The sequence below is a fragment of the Phocoena sinus genome, chromosome 10 (assembly GCF_008692025.1).
Source record: "Phocoena sinus isolate mPhoSin1 chromosome 10, mPhoSin1.pri, whole genome shotgun sequence".
In the NCBI taxonomy this organism is placed as follows: Eukaryota; Metazoa; Chordata; class Mammalia; order Artiodactyla; family Phocoenidae; genus Phocoena; species Phocoena sinus.
In genome coordinates this window covers 77,219,424-77,244,413 of record NC_045772.1, presented here as the reverse complement: position 1 = coordinate 77,244,413, position 24,990 = coordinate 77,219,424, and the positions used below count along the sequence as shown (strand labels likewise).

Genomic DNA, 24,990 nt, shown 5'->3' with positions numbered 1-24,990 from the left:
TTGGGTGACTGAAAAGGAAGATCCAGAAAAAAAGCATATCAAGACACTGACAAAGATTCTCTGCTTGACCAAACTTTAGTCAGACTCCTAACCTTTCCTAAGCCCATCTGTGCACTTCTTTGTAAAATTCAGTTTTAGCAAGAACCTAGCTAAGTCAGTTTAGCAGAAACCATCACCCCTCTCATTATATGATCATTCTGGATACCTGATCAGGTTCTGAATTCTCCACCATCCCCCAGGTGATGTTTAATCACCTAGGCCTGCCTTCCACAAGAATCCTGTTAGGTCAGTTTAGTCAGAATCCCCCATACCCATGATGTTTCCTCTTAGTAATTTTCTATCCACTGACCTCCACTCTGCTCCTTGGTGATAAATTCCCACTTGTCCATGCAGTATTCAGAGAAGCCTCTAATCTCCCTCTCCACTGCAAGACCCCATCGCGGTGGTCCCTATACCTTGAATAAAGGTCCCCCTCCGCCTTGAATAAAGTCTGTCTTACCATCTTCAACAAGTGTCATGAATATTTTTTTAACAGCTCTGAAGCAAAATATAAATACCAGCAGATGAACTTATATAATAAATAAAGAGGAAGAGTAAAATATAAGTAATACAATGTACAAACACCTGGAGGCCTTGGAAACAGCCTTGTAGCAAAAAACAGTCCGTGTAAGATAGTAAAATTTGTTCAGGGATTTAAAAAATTAGGGTTACTGGGCAAGGTGGTTCAAATAAATAGTAAAAATATGAAATAGATTATAAACACCAGCTAATAAACTTATATAATGAATAAAGGAAGGAGCAGAATACACATGGATGAACATTTCTCCTGGCAGGCAAAGAGGAAAAGCACAGAAGATAAGGATAAATATTAATTTACAGGATATATCTAGCATCTCACTCTGTGAGACAAAACGCCCAGTTTAATTTTATTTTCAAAACAGGGAAATGAGCATCTACTTAAGAAAATTACTATGATGTCCACATATTCCTGGTCTTGTTAAGTAATTAATTTACTCTTTGCATTACTAAACCTCATTTCTAAGCATAATTTTACCAAAGATGACCACATTTGCTGAAATGCTAAAGACTGCTCATTTGCTTTTGCTTTGTAAGTAGTGTATGAAATTCTTACAGTTGATCAACCATTTGTACAGGCACGGTTATAAATTCCTTTACCCTGTAATTAGTTCTGACATGTATTCTCTTTCAGACTACAATCTAGCTGAAAATGTAATGCTTGGGGCTCTGTGTGGAAATGGGGAGATTATATATAAGATTAAAAGCAATAAAATATGGCATTTGAAAACTGAAATCTTCCCTTCTAAGCACTCCTTACTTCCTTTCCCTTCCTTTATTTTTCGTCACAAACCTTATCGCTTTCTGACAGGTTACTTATTTTACATATTAAGTTTTTTTGTTTGCGTCCTCATGTTGAAAGCAGGGATTTTGTTATTTTGTTCACTGCTAAACTCCCAATGAACAGGACAGTGTCTCATATATAGTAGGGGGGTCCCATAAATATTTGCCAAATGAATGAATGAGCACTCTAATGCTATCAAAAGGAAATAAAAACCATTTAAATTAATAGTCTACTCATATCAAATTGATTCAAAAAATTAGGATAATTCATAAACATAAGAAAAAAATGAATAAACTGATGACTAGTCATTCACTTCTGAAAAATAGAACATTGTATCCAGTACAATCATCTGTAAAGTCTGAATCCCCATAATGGTCAACATCTCTTAGCACATTTTAAGTTCAGTGTTTATAAAAGCAGGGATAGCTCTTCAGAAGGTGAAACCCTGTAAATTAACTAAGGTAAGTAAGGTAAAATTTTCAGTCATTAGCTATTTACTTCCATCTTGTAAGCAGCATATTAAATTCTCTCTACAGCCTTCCTACCCAAGACTTTAGCATAAACGCTTGCGTTTCTACAGGAGGGGCCACCTTTCTAGTGAATCATCCTCCTTTACTGTCTTCATTAAAGTTCAAACAACCTATTTAAATAAGAGTTCAATCAAATAAAGCTTTTAAAAAATCCATAATTCTTTAACTTTACTGCATAGTGATCCTTTTCCAAATACGTAAAAGAATGCTGGTTAAGATTTTCCAGACCTTTCCACAGTTTTTATAAATGAGACACCATAAACATGGTGCCAGGAATAAGGAGACCTGGGTTCTAATCCTAACCCTGCCATTAACCCAAAAATGTGCTCTTACCAACAACATATAACGATGACACTACTTCGGGGTTAGGCTATTTGATCTCAATCTTTTCTTCATGAAGCAAGATGGCGCCTGAGAATGTATCTTGCTTCCCAAATTATTACCCTATCTTCTTTTGGGTTCACCCCTTTTCCTTTTTCTTTTTTTTTTTTTTCCGGTAGGCGGGCCTCTCACTGTTGTGGCCTCTCCCGTTGCAGAGCACAGGCTCCGGACGCGCAGGCTCAGCGGCCATGGCTCACGGGCCTCGCCGCTCCACGGAATGTGGGATCCTGCCGGACCGGGGCACGAACCCGTGTCCCCTGCATCGGCAGGCGGACTCTCAACCACTGAGCCACCAGGGAAGCCCCGGGTCCACCCCTCTTAACAGAGCCCAGTGTGAGGTAGAAGTGAGGCATCTGAGGGCTCTTTCATTCTGAAAGACCATTAGGCTGGTATGACAGGCTGTTGCTAAACTCTCTTACGTTCAATATTTTAGGCTATTCAAAATCTCTTGGGGGCTACCAAAGCAAAACATCCAACTCCAGAAGTAACAAAAGGCACACGTCACCTTTATATTAGAGTAACAGAGCCAGGCAGTATATGTAGTACAATGGTTAAGTGCTTGGCCCCCTGAATCAGCAGACCTAGGTTTGAATCCTAGTTTCACCACTTCCTACTGTGTGATCTTGAAGCAAGTTGTTGACTGTCTCTGAGCCTCAATCATAAAATGGGTAAAGCAATATAGGCTTTATATGTAGGGATATGCTTATAATAAGGATCAATGAGCTAATGCAGTCAGAAGAGACGCTAGTGCAGACTGGCTTAATAATATTAGTTATTATCAGCAGCATCTCCACAACCAACACTCTCTTGGAATACAGAAGGCTCCACTGGCAGGGAAGATAATGCTTTCTGAAAGCAGAAAAAATGGGTTACAAGGAAGGATAATTACTTTAAGTGAAGCAGTGATGAAAATTTCCAAATTTTTTGACTGAGATCTCAAAAGGGGCGGATACTTATAATGACACATACAAGCATACCTCATTTTATTGTACTTCAAAGATACTGCATTTTTTACAGATTGAAAGTTTGTGGCAACCCTGTGTTGTCAGATGACGGCTAGCATTTTTTAGCAATAAAGTATTTTAAGATATGTATATGTAAAAAAAATAGACATAATGTTATTCTACACTTAATAGACAACAGCATAGTGTAAACATAACTTTTATATGCACTAGGAAACCAAAAACTTCCTGCTTTATTGCGATATTCACTTTACTGTGGTGGTCTGGAATCAAAACCATAATATCTCTGAGGTATGCCAGTACTAGACTCTGAAAGCAAAGGAAACAGCAATGTATATAGTACTGTAACTGTTTTCCTTAATTCATACATACACACCATCTTTTTTCCTTTGATGTGTTTGCTATCACTGTAGTTTTCTCACGTGTAGACCTAAATGAATCAGTAATTTTGACACATTTCAGAAACACATTTAAAGGAACACCTTTAGCTGGGAAAACGGTAAGGGTTTCATTCCTTCAGGTTATTAAAAATAGGACAGTAACTATACAAACACAAGATATACAAATATTACCACATATATATGCAGCCCAAGAAACTCCAAGTAGCACAATACTTAGCTTAGTATAGTGTTTAATAAATTAAACCAAGCATTACCATCACATATGATAAAGATAATTTCTAAGTTTTCTTTTTTTCCTGACAAATAAAATCATGACAATCATCACGGGAAATAAAGAGGTTAAGTACCAAAACTTCTCCAACATGTAGCTCAGCAGATCATATGTTAGACAGAAACATCATACTTTAAAGCCATCTTTCAAGAACTTGCATATTATTATTTAGATTGGGCCATTTAGGTTAAAAGGCATAATTCCACCTGTCTTATTCCCCTCACTGATTCTCTACTTGCCTTCTGACAATTCTGGTGGCTCAACGCCACTTCCATTTTATACACCCAATCTCTACCACAGTCTTCTATCTCATTTGTTGGCCACTGCCTGGCTCCTCCCTCTCCTTCTCTGAGCCTCTTTAATAAAATCACAGATGTTATAGAATGTTATTAAATGAGAAAAGGGGCAAGTGATTCCAAGTTGTCCAAGGATCCTAAGCTGGTTAGTGGTCAGGAATGAACTAAATTCCAGAACTGCTGATTTCCAATTCAAACACTTCTTTCCAACTTACCATATTCCCCATTAATACTCTCCTTTGAGTTCTTTTCTTGTAAAATCCTTCTTTATTACATTCTTGTGCTCAGCTAAAATCAAGAATTCCCCTAAATCCGAATAACTTCTCAATTCTAACCATATTCAGATATTTTCTGAGTGGAATCATCTACCATAAAAAATGATATGGTTTACCTTTATTTTTGGTTGTTTTGTAATTTCTGCACTTGATACTTAAAAGTACAAAATGGTGCCATGGGTTGAATTGTGTCTCCCTAAAAGATAAGCTGAAGTCTTTTTTTTTAAATTAATTAATTTATTTATTTATTTTGGCTGCGTTGGGTCTTCATTCCTGCGCGCGGGCTTTCTCTAGTTGCAGCGAGAGGGAGCTACTCTTCATCGCGGTGTGTGGGCTTCTCATTGTGGTGGTTTCTCTTGTTGCGGAGCACGGGCTCTAGGCACACGGGTTTCAGCAGCTGTGGCACGTGGGCTCAGTACTTGTGGCTCATGAGCTCTAGAGTACAGGCTCCGTAGTTCTGGCGCATGTGCTTAGTTGCTCCGCGGCATGTGGGATCTTCCTGGACCAGGGCTTGAACCAGTGTCCACTGCATTGGCAGGCGGATTCTTAACCACTGAGCCACCAGGGAAGCCCCAAGATATGCTGAAGTCTTAATCCCAACACCTGTGGATATCACCTTATTTGGAAAGAGGATCTTTGCACATGTAATCAAGTTAAGATGAGGGCATTTAGGGTGGGCCCTAATCCAACATAACTGTTGTCCTTACAAGAGGAGAACAGACACAGAGGGATGGTAGCCTTGTGAAGAGGAGGCAGAGACCGAGTTATGCTCCTGTAAGCCAAACAATGCCTGGGACTACCAGAAGTGGGAAGGGGCAAGGAAGGGTCCTTTCCTACAGGCCTTGGAGGCAGCATGGCGCTGCCAATACCTTGATTTTGGACTTCTAGCTTCCAGAACTATGAAAGAATAAATTTCTCTCGTTTTAAGCGACCAAGTTTATAGTACTTTGTTACAGCAGTCCTAGGAAACTAATACAGACAGTGAAGGCATAACTTTTCTAATTCCATTAGACAGTATTAGCATTATATTTAAAACACAGTCATTTAAAATGAAACTATTCCTAAGTGCACATTACTTCAACAAGAGAAAAATATCTAGTCTTTGGATTTTCTTACATGATGGAATTAAAAGTCAAGTACTCACTGAGTGTCAATTCATATTTCAAGCAGATTAATTTGGTCTTTGAAAAAGTAATGACTGATAAAATGTTTAACAGTTAAGCATTCCCCATTAGAGCACTGCGCCCTTCATTCACTCCTTCAACCAACTACTCAAGTGAAGAACATGCTTACTTGTTATTAGCTGGTCCTGTTGCCAAGACATCAGACTGTAACTTTGGAAAGAATCCTTGCTCATATTTGCCTTGACCAATTTTCATATCAAGTAGATGTGGGTGGATTGCAGTGTGATCCATTTTCATCAGTCGCTGCTCAATTGACTGCACTATAAATTAAATTCATAACATATTAGAGACATTTCATTGGCTAAACCTTAAAAAGTAATGCTTCCTCCATTCATGCGGTGACAAGAAACTCAACCTTTCTGATAGTCTGAAATAGATTTTTACAAAAGCTCTTCAGAAATCAGTATAATGTTAAGTATAAAAAGGTTAGTTTTAAATAAATACTAGATAATTCATTTTCATACTATTTTCTGCATTTGTCAAAAGCAGGGCAGCGGGGTTAAAAAATAAAATCTATAATTTAGTATTGAAACAGTTTCCCTTAAGTGGGAAATTCAATATTCTTAATGAAAATATGGTTCTAAGTACAACATTAAAGAAAATGATGGCAAATAAAATATTCTCCTTGAGCTGAAAGACAAAGGGAAGAAAAAAGCAAGCACTGTAGCCTTATGTTACTTTATTTCTTTGTGCAAAGATCCATTAAATATTCATGCTTCTCCATTTGTAAAAACAAGAAACTGTGTAAAGTTTATCACCTCACTTTTAGCAACACATTCTCATTAGTAGGAGTCATTTAGGAGTGTTTATTAGATCAAAAGGCATAATGCAGAGAAAAATAAAATAAGCAGGCATTTAGAAAATGTCCAGAGGATAAGAAGCTGCCTTTTGAAGAATAAAATAGGCCAGAGTTAAAAAATAGGAATTACTCAACATTTCTATTTTAAAACCACATAAAGTTGAGAGATGTTTCAAAGGCCCAGGAAACAGTGAACTATTTCTCTGGTAAAAAATCTGATCTTAAATGCCTTTATCAACTGAATTTTCAAGAAAAAATATAATACTTGTGAAGCAAGATTAGGTCTCCCATCCCTTGACTAGAGGTTACTGCAAGGAGAACAAGTAGTAAGTGTGGTTGTGTGATAAACAGAACACACCATGGGAACCGCCAATCTTGGGATTTGAGAGAAAGAAGTAAACAGGTATTTTTACAATATTTCATAGAATCAGTTTATTTTGCCCCACTCAATACCAGCAGATTGAGTATTGCTGGTTCTTCCCCATATATACTCTAGAAAAATTTCTGTTTTGGATGGGGAGGGGTCTGTCCATGACACATTTCACTCTTGTCAAATGGAGCTACTTAAGACCATCTTATGTGAGATCGATGCCTCCCAGCCAGTTGTTTGCATTTGCAACATTAAGGCATGTGTGCAGAAGGCATTATTACCCTAAACTTCAAAATGTTAGGTATCTGTTTTAAGCTTCCCTAATTTTTCTTTATAACTCATATGAATTTATCCACAACTTTTTGAATTTCATTTTATTTTTAATGTGTAACTTGTAACTTCTTGTGAAACATAGTCCATATGTTCTAGGCTGGGCAAAAGGATGTCATGTTTTAATGTGAAATGATATTTAATTTTCAATGATGCCCCCTGACTCTCCACAACCGTATCTATAATCTTAATGCTTCTTAATATTTATAAAACACAATTAACAGATGGTTAGAGAAATAATGCTTAGATTCATGGCATGGAATTCTCTGAAGTCCCTGACAATTTTATGTTCCATGAAATACTACAGAATTCCATCTCTGCCAAAAAGTGCTTCTGTTCTCACAAAAGGAAAAAAGGAAAAGTAGCTTTAGTTTTTCCATTGGATTTAAAATGACAGAAAAAAATCCATCTGATATTGTGTTATTCTCCTTTAGTTCGGAAGCTCTGTAAAAACAAAAATCATGATTCACAATGAATTACTCTAGGGTTTATAAGATTGCCATAGGGAGCATAACACAATGCTACTTTTCAGTGATTGTATCATCAGTGAATACTGAACATTCAGAAATTATTAAATGCCTGCTTTGAGAGATCATGGGGCTGTTGTTAGACTTTCAAGGGTTTGTGCCAAAACTCATTTTCTGTGATCAGTAAGGAATAAGAAAACTCTGCGTTACTAGCAACTTGGTGTCTTTCTGCACAGAAATCATGAGGTTCTGGTGCCACAATATCAGCAGCAGATAGCCTCTGCCTAAAGAGTTCACCTGCAAATCAAAATTCTTTTTAGTTAGAGGCAAAACAGAAACAAAAGCAACACAACAAAGGACAGAAAAAAAGAAACAAGATACACAATAAAATCCAATGTCAACCAAAAAAATCCTAGTTTCTGTTGTGGGTGAGGGTGGGGAGGAGACAATTTTACCTGATAAAAGAAATAACTGCACCATCTGTGAGACATAGTTACAGCTGACTGCCTCCTTTTACTTTTTTAAAAAATAAATTTATTTATTCATTTTTATTTTTATCTTTGGCTGCGTTGGGTCTTCGTTGCTGCGCCCGGGCTTTCTCTAGTTGCAGCGAGTGGGGGCTACTCTTCATTATGGTGCACGGGCTTCTCATTGCAGTGGCTTCTCTTGTTGTGGAGCATGGGCTCTAGGCATGTGGGCTTCAGTAGTTGTGGCATGTGGGCTTCAGTAGTTGTGGCACACGGGCTCAGTAGTTGTGGCTCACGGCCTCTAGAGCGCAGGCTCAGTAGTTGTGGTGCACAGGCTTAGTTGCTCCGCGGCATGTGGGATCTTCCTGGACCAGGGTTCAAACCCGTGTCCCCTGCATTGGCAGGTGGATTCTTAACCACTGCGCCACAAGGGAAGCCCTCCTTTTACTTTTTAAGAAAGTCTTTGATAAATTAAGTTCCTGGGAGACTATTCCTAATTTAGCCTAATCTCTTTTTCATATATATTAAACCTGTAATGGTACATTTTTGTTGTTGTTGTTCTTAAAGCTCTTTTAATATAAAAGCAGTAAAGAAGTGTTTTGGGTACATATTGTCTGTTTGTCAATGCTTTTTTAATAGCATCATAAAATAAAAGGACTGCATATATAAGCTACAATGGTACATTTTCAACAGTTTATATAATTTCTGCAATGACAGTAGGAGTATAAAACTCTGAGAGGCTGATAGAAAATCTATTTTAATTGAAAAAATTTTCTAGAAGCACACAAATATAGCAATCAGCGCTTAACTTCATTTAAAAAATTCTGTCAGGAAGGGAAGAATAAAATTTGCTCAACAAGGCATTACACTATTTACATGGCTATTAAAGCACTGAAAGTCATACTATTCTCTGAATAGGCATAGACAATTTCATTCACTCTACTCCCTCAACTTCTAGAAACACAGAAACAATTGCCATTTCCTAAAGGGGCTCCAAGGATCTATCCTCATAAGTGGGATACAACAGAATGATGTTTCAGCGAGTCATCAGAAACCTCTAAGGCTACACAAGAGACATCATTTATATACTTCTTTCCTTAAAATATGCTACAACTACAGCATCACCACTCCTGTAACTTTGATCTATTTAAAATAAAGTGAGAAAGGCAAGCAACAGAGGCAGAGCAAAGAAAATCCACATTTGCTGCCCCTTTTTGCTCCAGAAAAAAAAAATTGCTCTCAAATAACTTCTACACGAAGGGGAAGAAATAAAAGGAAGGGGCACTCAAGTGATAGATATCACTTTATTTGGCAAAGAAAGAGTTAGGAACCAGGTATAAATGTATAAAGTTGTGTGGAGTGGTACATTTTACATGTTCATTTATTGAATGAACAGCTAATGTGGTAGTGAGACTCCAGGGGCTAGAATCAGTCAAACTCTGGTCCAAATCAGGGCTCTACCAACCACAAGCTATGCAATCACAGCAAGTTACTTAACCTCTCAGTTTTCTCAACTGTAAGATGACGACAGCAATAAAACAGACAATAAAATGTGTCTATACCCCCTCATTATTAAGATCAAATGTCAAAATGCATGTAAAACAGCTGGTATTATGTCCCTCACATAGTATGTACTCAGTAAACACTATTAATATGATTATTTATTTAACGGACTATATCACACTGCCAGACAAGATTGGCCAAGACTCATAATTCTCTGAGAGGAAAAACTAATGTCAGGATTGGGAACCTCTAATTTGAATACAAGAATCTAGAGATTTAATTTCAGTAAATGAAGCTATCTTAATTAATGGCACCACTAAAGTAAATATACTGCTTTAGTTATGTAAATTAGGCAGCAACTCAAATTTACTATTTCAAATTAATACTTATCTTTCCTTGGATGAAGACAGAATAGGTAAAAAGCAAAAAGGCAAAATAAGCAGCAAGACAGAAATTAACAGTTTCACAGCAACCTTATAGTTGTATTCCATTCAATGTTATTGTTTTTCATCTTCTGAGGGAAGAGGAATGTCAAGCAGGAACAGGACAGACATTAGCTCACAAAACAGAAGGAAACAAAACGATAGAAAGCATCTCTTGATACAGTACAAGGGTTAACCAAGAAGTCTAAAATTGAAAATTAATTCTGTAGTTTATAAGGCCAACGATGTGTAAAAAGATATGATCATGGATTTTAAGTTAATTTTAAAAGGCATAACAAATGTACCTGCTTCTTTTAAAGTGCTGCATTTCTGATATATAGATGTCCTCAAGGTGGGTGCCCTTACATTATACAGTCTTATCTTCTCAATCCGAGAGTCAAAGACTCGAAGCAAAGGATCTTTCTCTTCCCACTGAGACATAATTTTATTATCAATAAAGGTGGCAAACATCTGTGTTTCAATGAAGCGTGAAAGAAATGGCAGATAAGGTTCAGGCTGGTCAGACAGAAAGGAAGCCTGTAATGAGATAATTAGGCAATTATTAGTGCAAAGAGACCATCTCAATACTACATGATAAATCCAAAAATTATCTGTTGCTAAGATCATTCCTTTTCACAATCTTATAACACACAAAACTGATGCTTGAAATTTAAAAATCCTTAAAACTCCACTTTCTCTTCCTATCTTCTAAAGTCATAGAATTTAGGTCACTTAGTTCTTCAGCACTGATCCCACCTTTCAAAATTGATTTACGTTCTGGTCCTCATGACCATTATGCAGAAAAAAGGACATCATTAATGAAAGATGGTGGATCAGTTGCTACATGATCATCAATCATTCTCTTCACTTACCATTAAATTTGACCCCTTTCCCCAGTGAGCTGTAATTTCTTCTGCTCTCTATTCCTAGCCTGTGCCAAATACCTCCAAGTCATAAGGCATCGAGGTGATTAACTGATACAATAATAAGATATACATAAGCAATAACCTTAAAAAATCCAACAATGTGGAATTTGTGCTTATGGGTAAAATCTTTGGTTCAGGGGGATGTTTTCCTAGGCCCCCCCCAGTTAAAAACTGATGGAGGAGTATTAGTTAAAGATCAAACTCCATCCAGACCTGTGCTGAAAGAATAGTTTAGGCCTTAACAACTAAAAAAAGCACTGCCTGAAAAACCATCCAAAGCAAGCCAAGCCTTTGGAAAACATGTACAACCAGCCACATGTTCCTGTTACCAGCCTTTCTGCTTGCATGGAATGGTTCAGTAAATTGTAATCAGTTTCTAATTCAAAGGGTTCATTTTTTTCCTTTGGCTCTTCAGGTCCATGTATGTAGAGGAATTCTAGCCACAATTTGACACTAGCTAAAATTCGGAAGTGGATTACTATTTCAGCTGTGGGGTTACTTTTGCTTTTCATTCTTTTGATTAGGTCCAATGTGGCAAAAGCCAGAAGGGGAAAGGTGGAAGGATAAGTTCTGACCTAAGGTTACTCTCCTTAATACTCACTAGCTTCCTCCTAGCATATTTATTTAGGAAATAAATTCTGAAATTTAGGATAGCTTTGAAAAACTTCCTTACAGAAATCCACTTATTCAATTTAAGTGCCTCCATAGTTCAGATGTAGTTACACAAATCCAAATAACCAAAGAAAGGTTCACAGTCATCTCCAGAAATAGTTCACCTCTTCAAAAGATATTTTACAGATAAATATCAATTTTACTTTTCACAGAGCAAACAGCCTTTTTTCCTAAATGGACCAAATGTCTGGCTTTTGATATTCAGATCCTTGTGGGCTACATCACTTAAGGCAGCAAAGACTTGGCTTGTAGGACTACTGTGTGATAGTCCTGTAAATTTTCCTAGTGAAAATGAGATGATTACAAGCCTTCTGGAATCCAACATGAAACTTTCATTTCTCTAGGGGTTATATAAAAAGAATTCCATTTATAGTTTGAAGCTACATAAAGATTAAGAAGGAAGAAAGTACCAGTGCTCGATTTAGATAAGAATTTGAATTGCTCCAAGGATAAATCATGAGTATACACAGATTAGTTCCAAGCTGGCTAGGAAAAAATGTGGAAAAATGGTTAAGCTTAATGAGAATGGAAACTAAGAGCAAGAATACATTTGGAGAGGTGAAAGCCTCTTAATTTATTAAAGAAGTTTTCTCAAACATAAAGTGCATCAGAAATTAACTGTTAAATGTGGTTTATATAACTCATCTAAAAAAATCTGATGAAATCAGAAAATAATCTTTTATACCACCCACCTTTAAAAAATTTTTTATTAATTCTTATTTGTCAGATGCTCCAAGGTTGTAGATTAGCCTCTTAGAACATATTAGCCCCTTTGAGAGGTCTTTCATGATACAAGGGTACTATTTAGCAAAAAGCCATAATTCATTCTAATGGCAATATCATGCCTTGGCAATCACAGAGGCAAGGGACTGAACTATACCCTAGTGACCTGAAAGAGTTAATGCACACTCCTAAGTGCTTTTGTCTGGAAGAAAAAAAAAAATTGGTGGATATGTCCAGAAAAACCGGCAGAAGAATACTCTATAGTAAACCTTAGAAAGAAGCTTCAATTTCAGCAGGACAATCAAAAGTTAGTGTCGTTTTCTGTCTTCCCTTTCCAAAATCTTAGGAACAGAGGGTTAAAGTCATAAAAACTCATTTTTCTCATAAAACCTCCCTTTTTCTCTCTTTTGATCCTGAGATAAAAATTTACCTTCTGAAAGTAAACTGTTACCTTTACATGGGCAAGTCGTGACTTCATTGCAGGATGAAGACAAAATGTAAGAATAAGGATTTATTAGAAAAGGAATAGGCCTCATTTAACTAGACTTGATCCTAAAATATGAGTAAATAAAATGCGTACAAGGTGAGACAGTATGAACAGATTTGAAAAACACGGAATTTAAGTTTCATTTCAAACATCTTTAAAGTATAGAAAAGTTAAAAATAAGGTTAAAGGCAATTAAATACATAATTCAATGAGCAGCTTAATGAGCTAGTTGATTTATACTTTCCAGTGAAATTATTTTATATAGTATAAAATACTGGTAAAAAAGAGTTCTTAAAGGGAAAGGAGAGGCAGAAAAATCTGTATTTTAAAAAAGTTAACAAAATCAGTAATGTATAGCCCACTAAAAACCATGAAAAGGGAAACTCTGCTTCTTTTTACTTTGTCAAAGTTCTGCATCTGTTCCCGGTTGGTCAGCCAAGATTCCATGTCCTGGGCAGTCTGAATCACAAACGCTTCATAATCTGCAAACATCTGTGTAAAGCGGTTAGCAAAGACCTCTCGGAGCTGTACGTTGAGCTGGTAGTCCCTTAGTTCTGCCTCTTCACACTGCAGTTTTAAATCTTTTTCTTTTTCACTCAAAGAGGCAGAGAGGTCCATTTTTTCCATGGTCACACCAGTCCGCTTGGCTAGAGCCTGGAGGCGGGCTATGGTTTCGTTGCCCTTCAGTAACTCATACATGCTAATGTTATTAGCAGAGATGTTGCCATTCTTCTTGTCATTGACCAAGTCTTTCAGAACCAGATTCTTTAGCTTCGTGGCACTCTCACTACAACGTAGGCTGCCCTCAGGAGGGATCCCAAATTGAAGAAGAATTTCAGAGAGTTCCTGGATAAAATCTACTTTATTGGGGAACTGTGGAAATTCTTCAGGCAACTCAATAAAATGGTTGTCAATATCCACAAAACACAAATTAGCCTGAAAGAGGAAAAAGAAATACAAAGGTTTTTAAATTGGAGATTGGGATTGACATATACACACTATTATACATAAAAGATAACTAATAACAAACTGCTGTATAGCACAGGGAACTCTATTTGGTGCTCTGTAATGACCTATATGGAAATGGAATCTAGAGGAGACTGGATATATGTATATGTATGGCTGATTCACTTTGCTGTACAGCAGAAACTAACACAACATTGTAAGTCGACTATACTTCAATTAAAAGATTAATTTAAAAAACTTTTACTTAATAAAATGATAAAGTATCAATTAAAAAATACAAAGGTTTTATAGTAATTTTATGTTCTAAAATATTCTTGCCAACTATTATAAACAAAATCAACTATTATAAAGAAAAGGTTGCACTGTCTTTTATGTTAACCTTCTCAGAGTTAAGAATATTTTATTCTTTAAAAATAAATCTCTGTTGCCAGCATTTTTCCCTATGTGAGGGAATATATAAGTATATATTTAATACATATGAATCATTTCCCCTGGGTCTCATCAGTTTATTATAATCTGGATATAACTCTGTAATGCATGGCATCGAACAGACTTTCCTTAGACAGGTAAAAGCACACAGACTCATAGTACCTTACAAATTAGGCACTGGGGAAAATAAAATGCTTACTGAGCTTGAACTTTCTATGCCATTCCACTGCTCTAACACCATTTATAATGTAGAATTAGCAATAACTGCTAAAATTTAGCAGCTGTAGTACCCCAAAATGGAATGAAACTGGCAAAGAGCAATCCAGTCCACAGAAAACCCACAAATTTTCACTTTATCTAAATTAGCTTCAACCTCTTACATGGCAAAACCATTTCAGAAGCCACTGGACGAAGAGCAGGAGGCAGAGAGCAGTGGACGCAAGTGCCTAGAGAAAGGTAAGTGACCAACTCTTGGGTAACTCAGACTTGACTTGAACATTTTTGAGTTGAGGAAAAGAGGAGACAGAAATAAGAGGAAATGTTTTTTGAGTTTGCTTACACTTTGGATTTTGAATTAAAAGACTTTTAAATATCTTTCAGATATAGAAAATTCAAGGGGCTAAGTACCTGCCTAAAATTTGCATTGTCCCTCAGGTACTTGATGACAGTATATACAAAAACAGTATTTTACCTTTACTGTCCATACCCTCTTGATCAGAACAAGGTTGTCAGAGTAAAGGAAAACTAAGCTCCTAAACTGGGGAGGAGGAGGGGGGCAAGGTAGCCCATCACATAAAACTGATCCTGACTGGATTAGTAGCTGGACACAAGGCATGGGGTGAAGTCAATAAACACAATAGGAAGCCTCACCTCATGCTTCCCCATCTCCCCGCCCCTCAACAATGCCCCCAGGTCAGCAAGGAGAGAATTCATACTGTCTTCTGATCCTGAATGCCAAGGTAAGATGAAAAGAGGAGAGCAAACAATTAGGCTTCTGTTATTCTCTCCTTTTTTTTTTTTTTGAATGTCAAATTTAAAATAATAATTAATTAGTTTTTGGCCGCATTGGGTCTTCATTGCGGCGCCCAGGCTTTCTCTAGTTGCGGTGAGTGGGGGGGCTACTCTTCATTGCAGTGTGCGGGCTTCTCACTGTGGTGGCTTCTCTTGTTGTGGAGCACGGGCTCTAGGCGTGTGGGCTTCAGTAGTTGTGGCTTACGGGCTCTAGAGCACAGGCTCAGTAGTTGTGGTGCATGGGTTCTGTAGTTGTGGCATACGGGGGCTTAGTTGCCCTGCAGCATGTGGGATCTTCCTGGACTAGGGCTTGAACCTGTGTCCCCTGCAATGGCAGGCAGATTCCTAACCACTGCGCCACCAGGGAAGTCCCTGTTATTTCTGTTTGATCCTTGTTCTTCATATTAGATACTGATAAGCAAGAAGTATAGCAAAATTCCAAATTAAGATTGATAAAAACTCAAGATTTTCCACCATCCAAAAACGAATCAACAGTGATTCTTCAAGCCTAAAATAACCTTTGAATCCAACCCTTTAATTCTGCAGATGAAGAAGCTGAGGCCCAAGAAGGTAGGTGACTTCCTGACACCTGTTCCAGGTACGCACCCTCAAACAGCCTGGTAGCTTAAGGGATTTTTTTTCTTCTACATTATGCCTCATCTCCAATGTCAATAGTTTTCTCTAAATAAAGTAAAAGCTGAAGTCACATCTTACTGAAGACAGTAGTGCTATTACAGCTTTATTTAAATCCACATCTTTATATATGTTTCTAGTCTCTAGAAAGTAGGATATACTGTAAGGCTTAAAGGGAGAAACTAGGTCACCATAATTCAAATGGATGATTCAATGTCTTTAAAAACAGAAGAAAAAATTCACTAACTTGCTAATCTAAGTGTTAACCAGCAACCTCTCACCACTTACATTTTGTACTGTATCCTTCATTAATGCCTTCCTGCTATCCTTTTCTATACCTCTCCTTCCCCTGTGAAAAGAGAAAAATGATACATTTGGGGAAATTTTAAAGCTTGTTATGCTCATGTAATCACTGCTGAGCCAAAAATGTGCGGCAAGGTGGATGTTCCAGCACCACAGCTACGGGCCTGTCTTCATGTTCCCGCGAGTCTCTCTCACCCTCCTATGCTGACTTACAGGAGCCTGAATTGGGGCTTTGATTATTACAAAGTAGAAATAGGGAATGTAAACTTGTGTTATAAAAATTTATTGAAGAAAAACCAAAAAGCCCTTTTTTTTTTTTTTTTTTCGGTACGCGGGCCTCTCACTGTTGTGGCTTCTCCCATTGCGGGGCACAGGCTCCGGACGCGCAGGCTCAGTGGCCATGGCTCACGGGCCCAGCCGCTCCGCAGCATGTGGGATCTTCCCGGACCGGGGCACGAACCTGTGTCCCCTGCATCGGCAGGCGGACTCTCAACCACTGTGCCACCAGGGAAGCCCCCAAAAGCCCTTTTTCTAAAACAGATAAGAACTCCATACAATAGAGTATTCTAAGTCAGTTTCTCACTTTTAATACCATTAAATTAAAAAAAAAATTTAAGAACTCAAGAATAACAAATATACTCAACATCTCAATCTTATGATGTTTTAGAACTATTTCTTTTTTAAAAAATATTTAATTATTTATTTGGCTGCACCGGGTCTTAGTTGCGGCCCGCGGAATCCTCGTTGCCTCGTGCGGGAATTTCGTTGTGACATGCAGGCGCTTTTAGTTGTGGCATGCATGTGGGATCTAGTTCCCCCACCAGGGATTGAACCCAGGCTCCCTGCATTGGGAGCACGGAGTCTTAACCACTGGACCAACAGGGAAGTCCCTAGAACTAAATATTTCTCTATTTTTACTGATTAACACTGCCCAGAAGCCTTCATATGTAATTACTTCCAATTAAAAACAACAAACATTCCCTCAAAAGTAGGCAACAAAGATTTGAAGCTTAATGATCTCTTCTGCCATGAAGGCTTCCCATGTTCCTATCCTAAAGGCATCTTGGTTTCCTCTGTATATATTCTTAGTTCTTTCATTCCTCTTATTCGTTTTTTTTTAGCCTGTGTTATTGATATTTGTAAATGTCTTACTTTGGAAATCAGAAATCACCTCTTAAAGGTGACATTTTTCTCTAGATGTCTCCCAGTATATTGTACACTAGTAGTGTATGATACAACTGTTTGATGAATGAATGAATAAGGCTTAAGGACATTGTCATTTTGTGGAACCTTAAAAATATAGGCAAGAGGAAGAAGTATCCAGGGATGTGAGTCCAGGACAGCCCTCTTCATGTTTGGTAAGAGTCCTGGTTTCTCAATAGCTGAAGTTAAGCTGGTATAAGGGTAAGCCAGAGGGGCACATTTAACATTTTCATAAAATTTTAGGGCAAGATATGACAAAAAGAAAGTAGCAAAGTAATGCTGCTTCAGTTTTTCCCTAGATTTTTTTGTCTACCGTTCACTGTAAAGATGAGCAAGAATGGTAGAAAATGAGGTACAGTCTATGCAACTAATCCCCAGTGCCACATCCTTCCACCATCACTCTCCCCCGCTCCCCCGACCAAAACAATATAACAAATCGCTACCTGTGCCTGTCATTTTGGAATCATGGGGCAAGCGAGTGGGTAGTTAATTATAAGTCTATGTAGTTACATTAGTTAGTTAACAACTAAAATCATGTCTTCTTAAAATAATCATTTTGTAAACTTATTTTCACAACTATTCTAAGAAGCCCTCTCACTATTTTTAGCTATTAGTATATTTTACAGTTTTCAAGGCAAGGGAGGGTATTACCAGTCACTTTTTTAAAAAGACTATTTTTATACCCACTTCCTCCTCCAAATTCTGTGGAGTAGATTCTTTCATCTCATTGTAAAATGAAACCAGAGCAAAGTGATATGCTATTAGCCTTTTCTTATAAAACAGTAATGCATTAATGAATACTTTCTATACAGAAGCAGTGTTATTTTCACAGCTGATTCAGGTTATTTCTTATTATTCTACTCTATGAATACATGAGTATGTATATTTATTAAATAGTGTTGGTTTAGTGAATGAAAAATTAGAAAATCACAGACATTATTGTAACAGCTTTCAGAATTTTTAAGTTTGTTTATTTTTAGAGTCAGAGTATACACACAGGCATAGAGACAGAAAGATTTCCTGACAAATACATCAAGGTGGCATTTAAAATTTCTCAACAATTATTACTCATGCAAAAATGGAAAGATAATATTTATGTCTAAAAATATACCATTTAATTAACATGCAAAGAGACCAAATACTCAACAAGAAGCTAAAACATGTCACTGTTTAAGTCTTTAAAACAAAATGCATGGGCTTCCCTGGTGGCGCAGTGGTTGAGAGTCTGCCTGCCGATGCAGGGGACGCGGGTTCGTGCCCCGGTCCGGGAGGATCCCACGTGCCGCGGAGTGGCTGGGCCCATGGGCCATGGCCGCTGAGCCTGCGCGTCCGGAGCCTGTGCTCCGAGCGGGAGAGGCCACAGCAGTGAGAGGCCCGCGAACCGCAAAAAAAAAAAGAAAACAAAATGCATTTGGCTAGTCTATTTCTTTTTCCTTAAAAATTTAAAGGACTTACTTCTTTGAATCAACAAGATACTTAGATTAATTTAATAAAAGAGAAAATGAGAGTTCAGGTATTAGAAAAAAGAGGTATAAGAGAGAGGGAGAAGCAGAGAATGTGCACAAGCTCAAAAAAGAGCAGAACAGTTTGCATGTGTATTTTATATGATCTGAATCAAGCTATTTTCCCCTGAACAAAAATGTTAATTTTGGTAGGGAAACATTCATTAGAATAAAGTAAGCAGCGGATGATTACAGGAATCATTACTGGGTATAACGTCTGTGGCTTAGTATGTTATTTTAAATTCATTTATTAAAATGGGTAATAACAAAAAAGAGTGAAGCACAGCATGAAAGATTTTATTAAGAAAGGTGCTAATTAAATAGCGAATAATATAATGTAATTAACCATTTTATGTTTTTTAATAGGCCATGGCACTCTCATCAATATTTCAATTCAAAGTCTTTACATTTCAATTCTGAGTACCATTAACAACAGCTAAAAATTAGATTCAAAATGCTTTCAAGAATTCCTGTTTATTTTCTTCTGAAACAACATTTGAAAATATAGCACACAGAAAGCACAGTAATCTTAAGGTAGACTAAAAGCTAAGGGTTAGAATTTTTATCTCAACCAGACAGCTAAGCTAACATTTAGAAAAAGCTGAAAACTGGCCTTACGTCTGAAAACAGACTACTAAAGTATTTAATATTTCCATGATCCCTAGCTTGCTGAAAGATGTTACTTTTCATGTGGTAGAGGTCAAGAATCAAATTCACCTCAATTAATACAATAATTTAAAGGATGTTAAAATTGGGCTGTACCACTTAAAAACAAAATTTATAACAGGAATAGGGAAAAAGAAATAAAATGTTATTAAAATAATAAAGCTCCTAGATAATACTACTACTGCTCCATCTTCACAAATTTACAGCTGTGAAAATTTGCCACTGTCCTGTTTTGATCCATGTTTAATTAATGACTATGTCATATAATAATCATCAGGAATCAGGATCTGCATTCTATGGCTGAGCCTCTGCCCTAGACCTACTTGGAAGATGCAGAATAGCCAGAGACTCAGTTCAGACAAAGACAGTGCTATCTAACAAAAGTGGGCTTGACCTAAATCAACAAACAGCAAGTGCTTCATCGTTCACTGTAAGTTTTTACCTCTTGAGGAAGTTCTAGCTTAGAACGGTCAGTTCCTTCTTTTGACTGAAGGCCCATCAGATAAGGGACAGGAGCATCAAGAAAATGTAGCAGAGAAGCAGGGAGGATGGGCACATAAACATGCTGCCACTGAAATGGGAACAGAAGTGTGGTGATGCCTTCCGCCACAGTCATCAGGCGTTGATAATCTGTACAGAACAGCAACAACAAAAATGGAGGGGAAGATTACAAGTCAAAACATAATCACTGCATTAAGCTTGAAGATATGAATTTCCAGAAAAAATTCGTGTGCTAATAAATAAGTAAAATGTTTCTTCATGACCATGCAGAAAAGAGGTCAGCTCTATTCCACCATAATTAAAGAGTTAAATGGTTTCACTGAATGGTTTTAAGGGGGTATGAGTAGGTGGGAAACATCATTAAGCTTTTTGCTTCTGAAAACACTGGTATGGGTATTGACATTCCCTCAAAATGCACAGCAAATAAGAACTAATAAAATTGCTCTTGGCACTTCTCCCACTGAAAATGTGTAAGAATATTGCTACTGATCACTTTTTATATGCATGTATATCTACGCAATCCTCAATTCAGAGGCTCTGTTTTTCTTGTATAAATGATCATGGCTATAGCCTATAGTTATCCTTATTATATTTATTTTAGCCTTCATTTTGTGGGTACAAGAAGTCAACAGATATATGCATTCATAGTCACACTTCCTACATTAACCTCCAACTCAAATCTAGGGACAAAGTGAAAGCTACCAGAAAATTAGAGGTTGTTTTTTTTGTTGTGTTTTGTTTACATGAACTAATTTATCAAAACTAAAAACTGTCCACAGTATTAAAGTGCCTTCTCACCCCACCCCCAGTTTTATTGAAATATAATTGACATATAACATTTGGTGTACAACATGATGATTTGATATATATATAAACAGCAAAATAAATTACCACAATAAGTTTAGTTAACATTCATCAACTCACATAGCTACAAATAAAGTGCCCTCAAACCACTCTGCCATGGATGCTATACATACCTATGTCTATATCCCTATTTAAACCTTCAGAGGTAGATGTGTTTCAGAATTCAGATTTTCTCTTTTTTAATTTAGAAAGGTAATATTGTGCATACCACACATACTTGAAATATCCAGGGCAGCATCCTATAATCAAAAACATTAATGTTTCTGAAACAAACTATATGAGTGTCCCAGTATACTCAAAGAACTTAAATAGGGTCACTTTGGTTCAGATCTGATTTTGCCAATAAATGAGTTTCCAAAAAAAGTTTGGTTTTCAGAATGGATACTGTGGAATTGTAATAATTCTCTCACAGAATTTATTGTGCACAAATACAGTAAAATCTGCGGGAGTAAGACTCTGGGGAAGTCTTTTTAAAAAGGTTAAGGGAAATGATCCAATGCTACTTGGTTCATATCAAACTCAAAGAACACCCAACCACGCAAAAGCAGGATGTTTTCCATTAAAATTTTTTCTTGTGTTGTTTTATAATCTGTAAATGACTATCTTTAATAGTTTACAATGGGATTTTAGTCATGAATCATCAGCTATCCATAGCCTACATGTATTTAAATTTTTCCTTATTTGATTCATTATAAAATTTTAGGTGAAAACCTGTTTACAGGAATACTTCTAAAAAACAAATAGCAGGGCTTCCCTGGTGGCGCAGTGGTTGGGAGTCCGCCTGCCGATGCAGGGGACACAGGTCCGTGCCCTGGTCTGGGAAGATCCCACGTGCCGCGGAGCGGCTGGGCCCGTGAGCCATGGCCGCTGAGCCTGCGCGTCCAGAGCCTGTGCTCCGCAGCGGCGGAGGCCACAACAGTGAGAGGCCCGCGTACCACAAAAAAAAACCCCCAAATACCAGGCAGCTTGAGGGAAGAGGGTGTTTGGTATTTTGTGGGTTGCACAGTGACCTTGCTTGGAGTGGATGGTCCCGTGAGACCGTTTATGCTCTACAGAGCAACATGGCTCAGCTATGAGCATCCGATCAGTCTACAGTGACAGGGAGGCTGAGCTGAGAGCTAGATCAGTTCCTGGGTGTCAGGGGCTTTTTAATTTCTTTCTCAATTAAAAGCCAGACACAGGTGAAAGGTTCAGGGTTTTAAACAGTCAGATCCTGTGCCAGTTATCTATTGATCTATTTACTGAGCTCCAAATCACTCCATAGGTGGTCTATGAAAATGGACTGGACCGTAAGCATGTTCTCTTTTATAGTGAACACACCGGAAAACTTTGCCAGAGAGGACAGCGGAGAGACACTGCAGGAGGAAGCGCTTCTCCTCCCTGGTTTTGGAGTGTAGTGGGCAAGGTGCAGTGTTTTGTGTGTTCTTGCTCCTTCTGCATGGCTGATCACTGGTGTGGATATGTGAGGACATCTGGTGTCCCACTTCCCCGGCCACAAGCCCAGAGTGGGCAGCCTCAGTGACTGGGCCCTCCTAATGCGGATACGGCACACTCATATCTCACACAGCCACCTGGCGCCCTGACAACTTATGTGTGCCTGCTCACCAGCCACAGCTCACTTGGACCTGGGAGGTTTGTCTTGTCTTCTGCTTGCCTGGTGACTGAGGATCAGCTCTGGCCCAGGCAACCCACTGACCTCCACCATCCAATGAGCTGCCACCACACTTTCTTCAGTGAGATATGAACCTCAGCCTTGGGAAGTGGGTCCCCTTCCAAGTTTGTCCTTCCTAGGGTACCCTTTAGAGTTTTCTTCATGTCTTTATAGTTTCCTATTATAGTTTAACAATTCTTCTTATTACATTCCTCTATTTAAATTACTGTGTGGTTTAATCTGTCTCGTGATTGGACCTATCCTGAAAGGCAGAGGGTTTTAAGCCGTCATATCAAATCCCTAGCAGCTTGGCTACTTTATTTGCTGTTGATGGAAAATGTTCAATCTCAAAGGAAACACAGATTCTTTAAGGAATGGAAACCAGCATCTTGGGCTATTTTCTTGCTTTGATTATGGTAAACTTTCACTTGGGAAGTGAAAATAAATTATATGTTTTCCCCTCTTCTAATAGACATGAAAGACTGATACACATGGTTTATTTTTCCTTCACCACAATTCCACCAACTTGTGGGTGTTCTATGTCTATTCTTTTTTCCAGTTCTGCTTTCTCAAGATTGGTTTAAATGCCATACACATTTTAATAATGCAGTTATTTATCAGCAACAAGGCAATTCTTTTTAACTGAATCAAGAAATAAAAGGTAGTTTTCTTCTTTAAGCATGTTTTTAAAAATTTAAATAATTTGGAAAATTATTTTTTCTTTGATACTCAAAGTGAGAAATGTGTAATAAGTTTCCACATTTAAGACATGCCTCAGCATGGCATATGAGGCTCTTCATAACTTAGCCCTTTCCTGCCTCATTTCTTACCACCACATATACAGTCAAATTATCTGCTTAAAATTCATTTACTGAACATGAAATATTTTCACAGGCCCCTGTGCCTCTGTACACCCCTTCCCTCTGCCCAGAATGTCTCTTCCCCTTGCAGTACCTGGCTAAGTTCCACTTTTTCCTTAGGTAATGGTTCCTTTGGAAAGCATTCCCTGAATACTTCTTATCGTCACGAGAGTCCCTTCCACATGCTTCCACAGTACCCCACCTCTATTTCCATCACACTAATTATTCCTCTCACTAAAACTATTAAAATTCAATTATAATTGTCTGTTCATATATCTCTCCACTCTTCCCTGCTAACCTTCACCTGCTGGAGAGCAATGACTATATTTTTAATCTCAGAATTTCTAGCACTTGGTACGGGACCTACTACATAGTGAGTGATCAATGAATGTGTACTAAGAAATTAATATGGTAACATCTAGGACATGTAAAATGAAATAAAACTATTGGACATTATGCTTGCCTATGTTATACAATAAAACATACTGCCAAAAATTTGCCTAGCAGTGGCACAGGCAAAGACTCTGAGATGGCCTGGCCTCCACTGTCTCATCCCCGGGTCTCGGCCCCTGTCCACCAGCATCACTGTGGAGAATAAGGTCAGCCCTGTGGGGACAGTCCAGCGGCCTGGGGCTGGAGCTGAGGTTGGGGGCACAGGACCCATGTTGCAGGCTGAGGAGATGGCTGAGTGACACAGAGCAGGTCCAGCGCTGGCTGGTGGTGCAACGCCCCATGAAAAGGCCATGGTTATCGGGGTTTACATACTGCGAAGCACTGCCAGTGGAGGTGTGAGGATGGTGGTGTACAGCACACCTCTGGTGAACATCCTGATGCAGCTGAAAGATTATACATTTACTAACCCAAGGCAGTGACTGGTTACTAACTGAGCCAGGCTGGCTTTGAGGGCTTGGACCCATGCATAATTCAGCTTATCTTCCTAGTTCACAAAGGTATCACAAAAGGCAGAATACAAATTCAAATGAACATAAAAAAAAAATCACCCTCGATGATGGCTGAAAAGTGAGCTACATTGTGCTTTAATCAGATTGACAAAGATTAAAAAGAAAATCACAGCAAAGGTGTGGAGAAAAGGGTATTCTCATACATTGCCTTATAAAGGCAGCATAAATTGCTAGAGCTTTGTACTTGGAAATATCTATCAAAAGCTTAAAAAATATACAGATCATCTGACCCAGCAATTCTAGTAATTTATCACATAAATATACAAAAACATATGTACATGGACGCTATGTATAAAGTGTCATTTATAACAATAAACTATTTATAATACCCTAAGTGACTAACAAAAGGGTTAGATTTATGGCCAGTTATATAATGAAATATACTGAAGCTATTAAAAGTATATCTATATTATCAACATGGAAAACCAAAGTGTGTTTGGCAGCAGCAGGAAGCAGCTAAGTACTAAAAACCTGCTGAAACTCCACTGCTGGGTATATGCCCAAAAGAATTGAAAGCAGAGTGCTGAAGATATATTTGTACATCTGTGTTTATAGTACCATTATTCGCAGTAGCCAAAAGGTGGAAACTATCCAGGCATCCATCAATGGATGA

The 24,990-nt window shown here is 37.9% G+C and overlaps 1 protein-coding gene across 2 annotated transcripts in view; it reads right to left on the bottom strand.

Annotated features, from left to right (window-relative positions):
- DENND5B (DENN domain containing 5B) overlaps positions 1-24,990 on the bottom strand; it is a 213,430-nt gene that overhangs the window by 55,509 nt on the left and 132,931 nt on the right. For both annotated transcript variants that reach the window (XM_032646315.1, XM_032646314.1), the window contains 4 exons: positions 19,982-20,169; positions 13,226-13,762; positions 10,324-10,555; positions 5,770-5,920 (listed from right to left, as the gene is read on the bottom strand). In XM_032646315.1, coding sequence (XP_032502206.1) covers positions 5,770-5,920; positions 10,324-10,555; positions 13,226-13,762; positions 19,982-20,169 — 1,108 coding nt within the window. The remainder of the gene's footprint in view (positions 1-5,769; positions 5,921-10,323; positions 10,556-13,225; positions 13,763-19,981; positions 20,170-24,990) is intronic.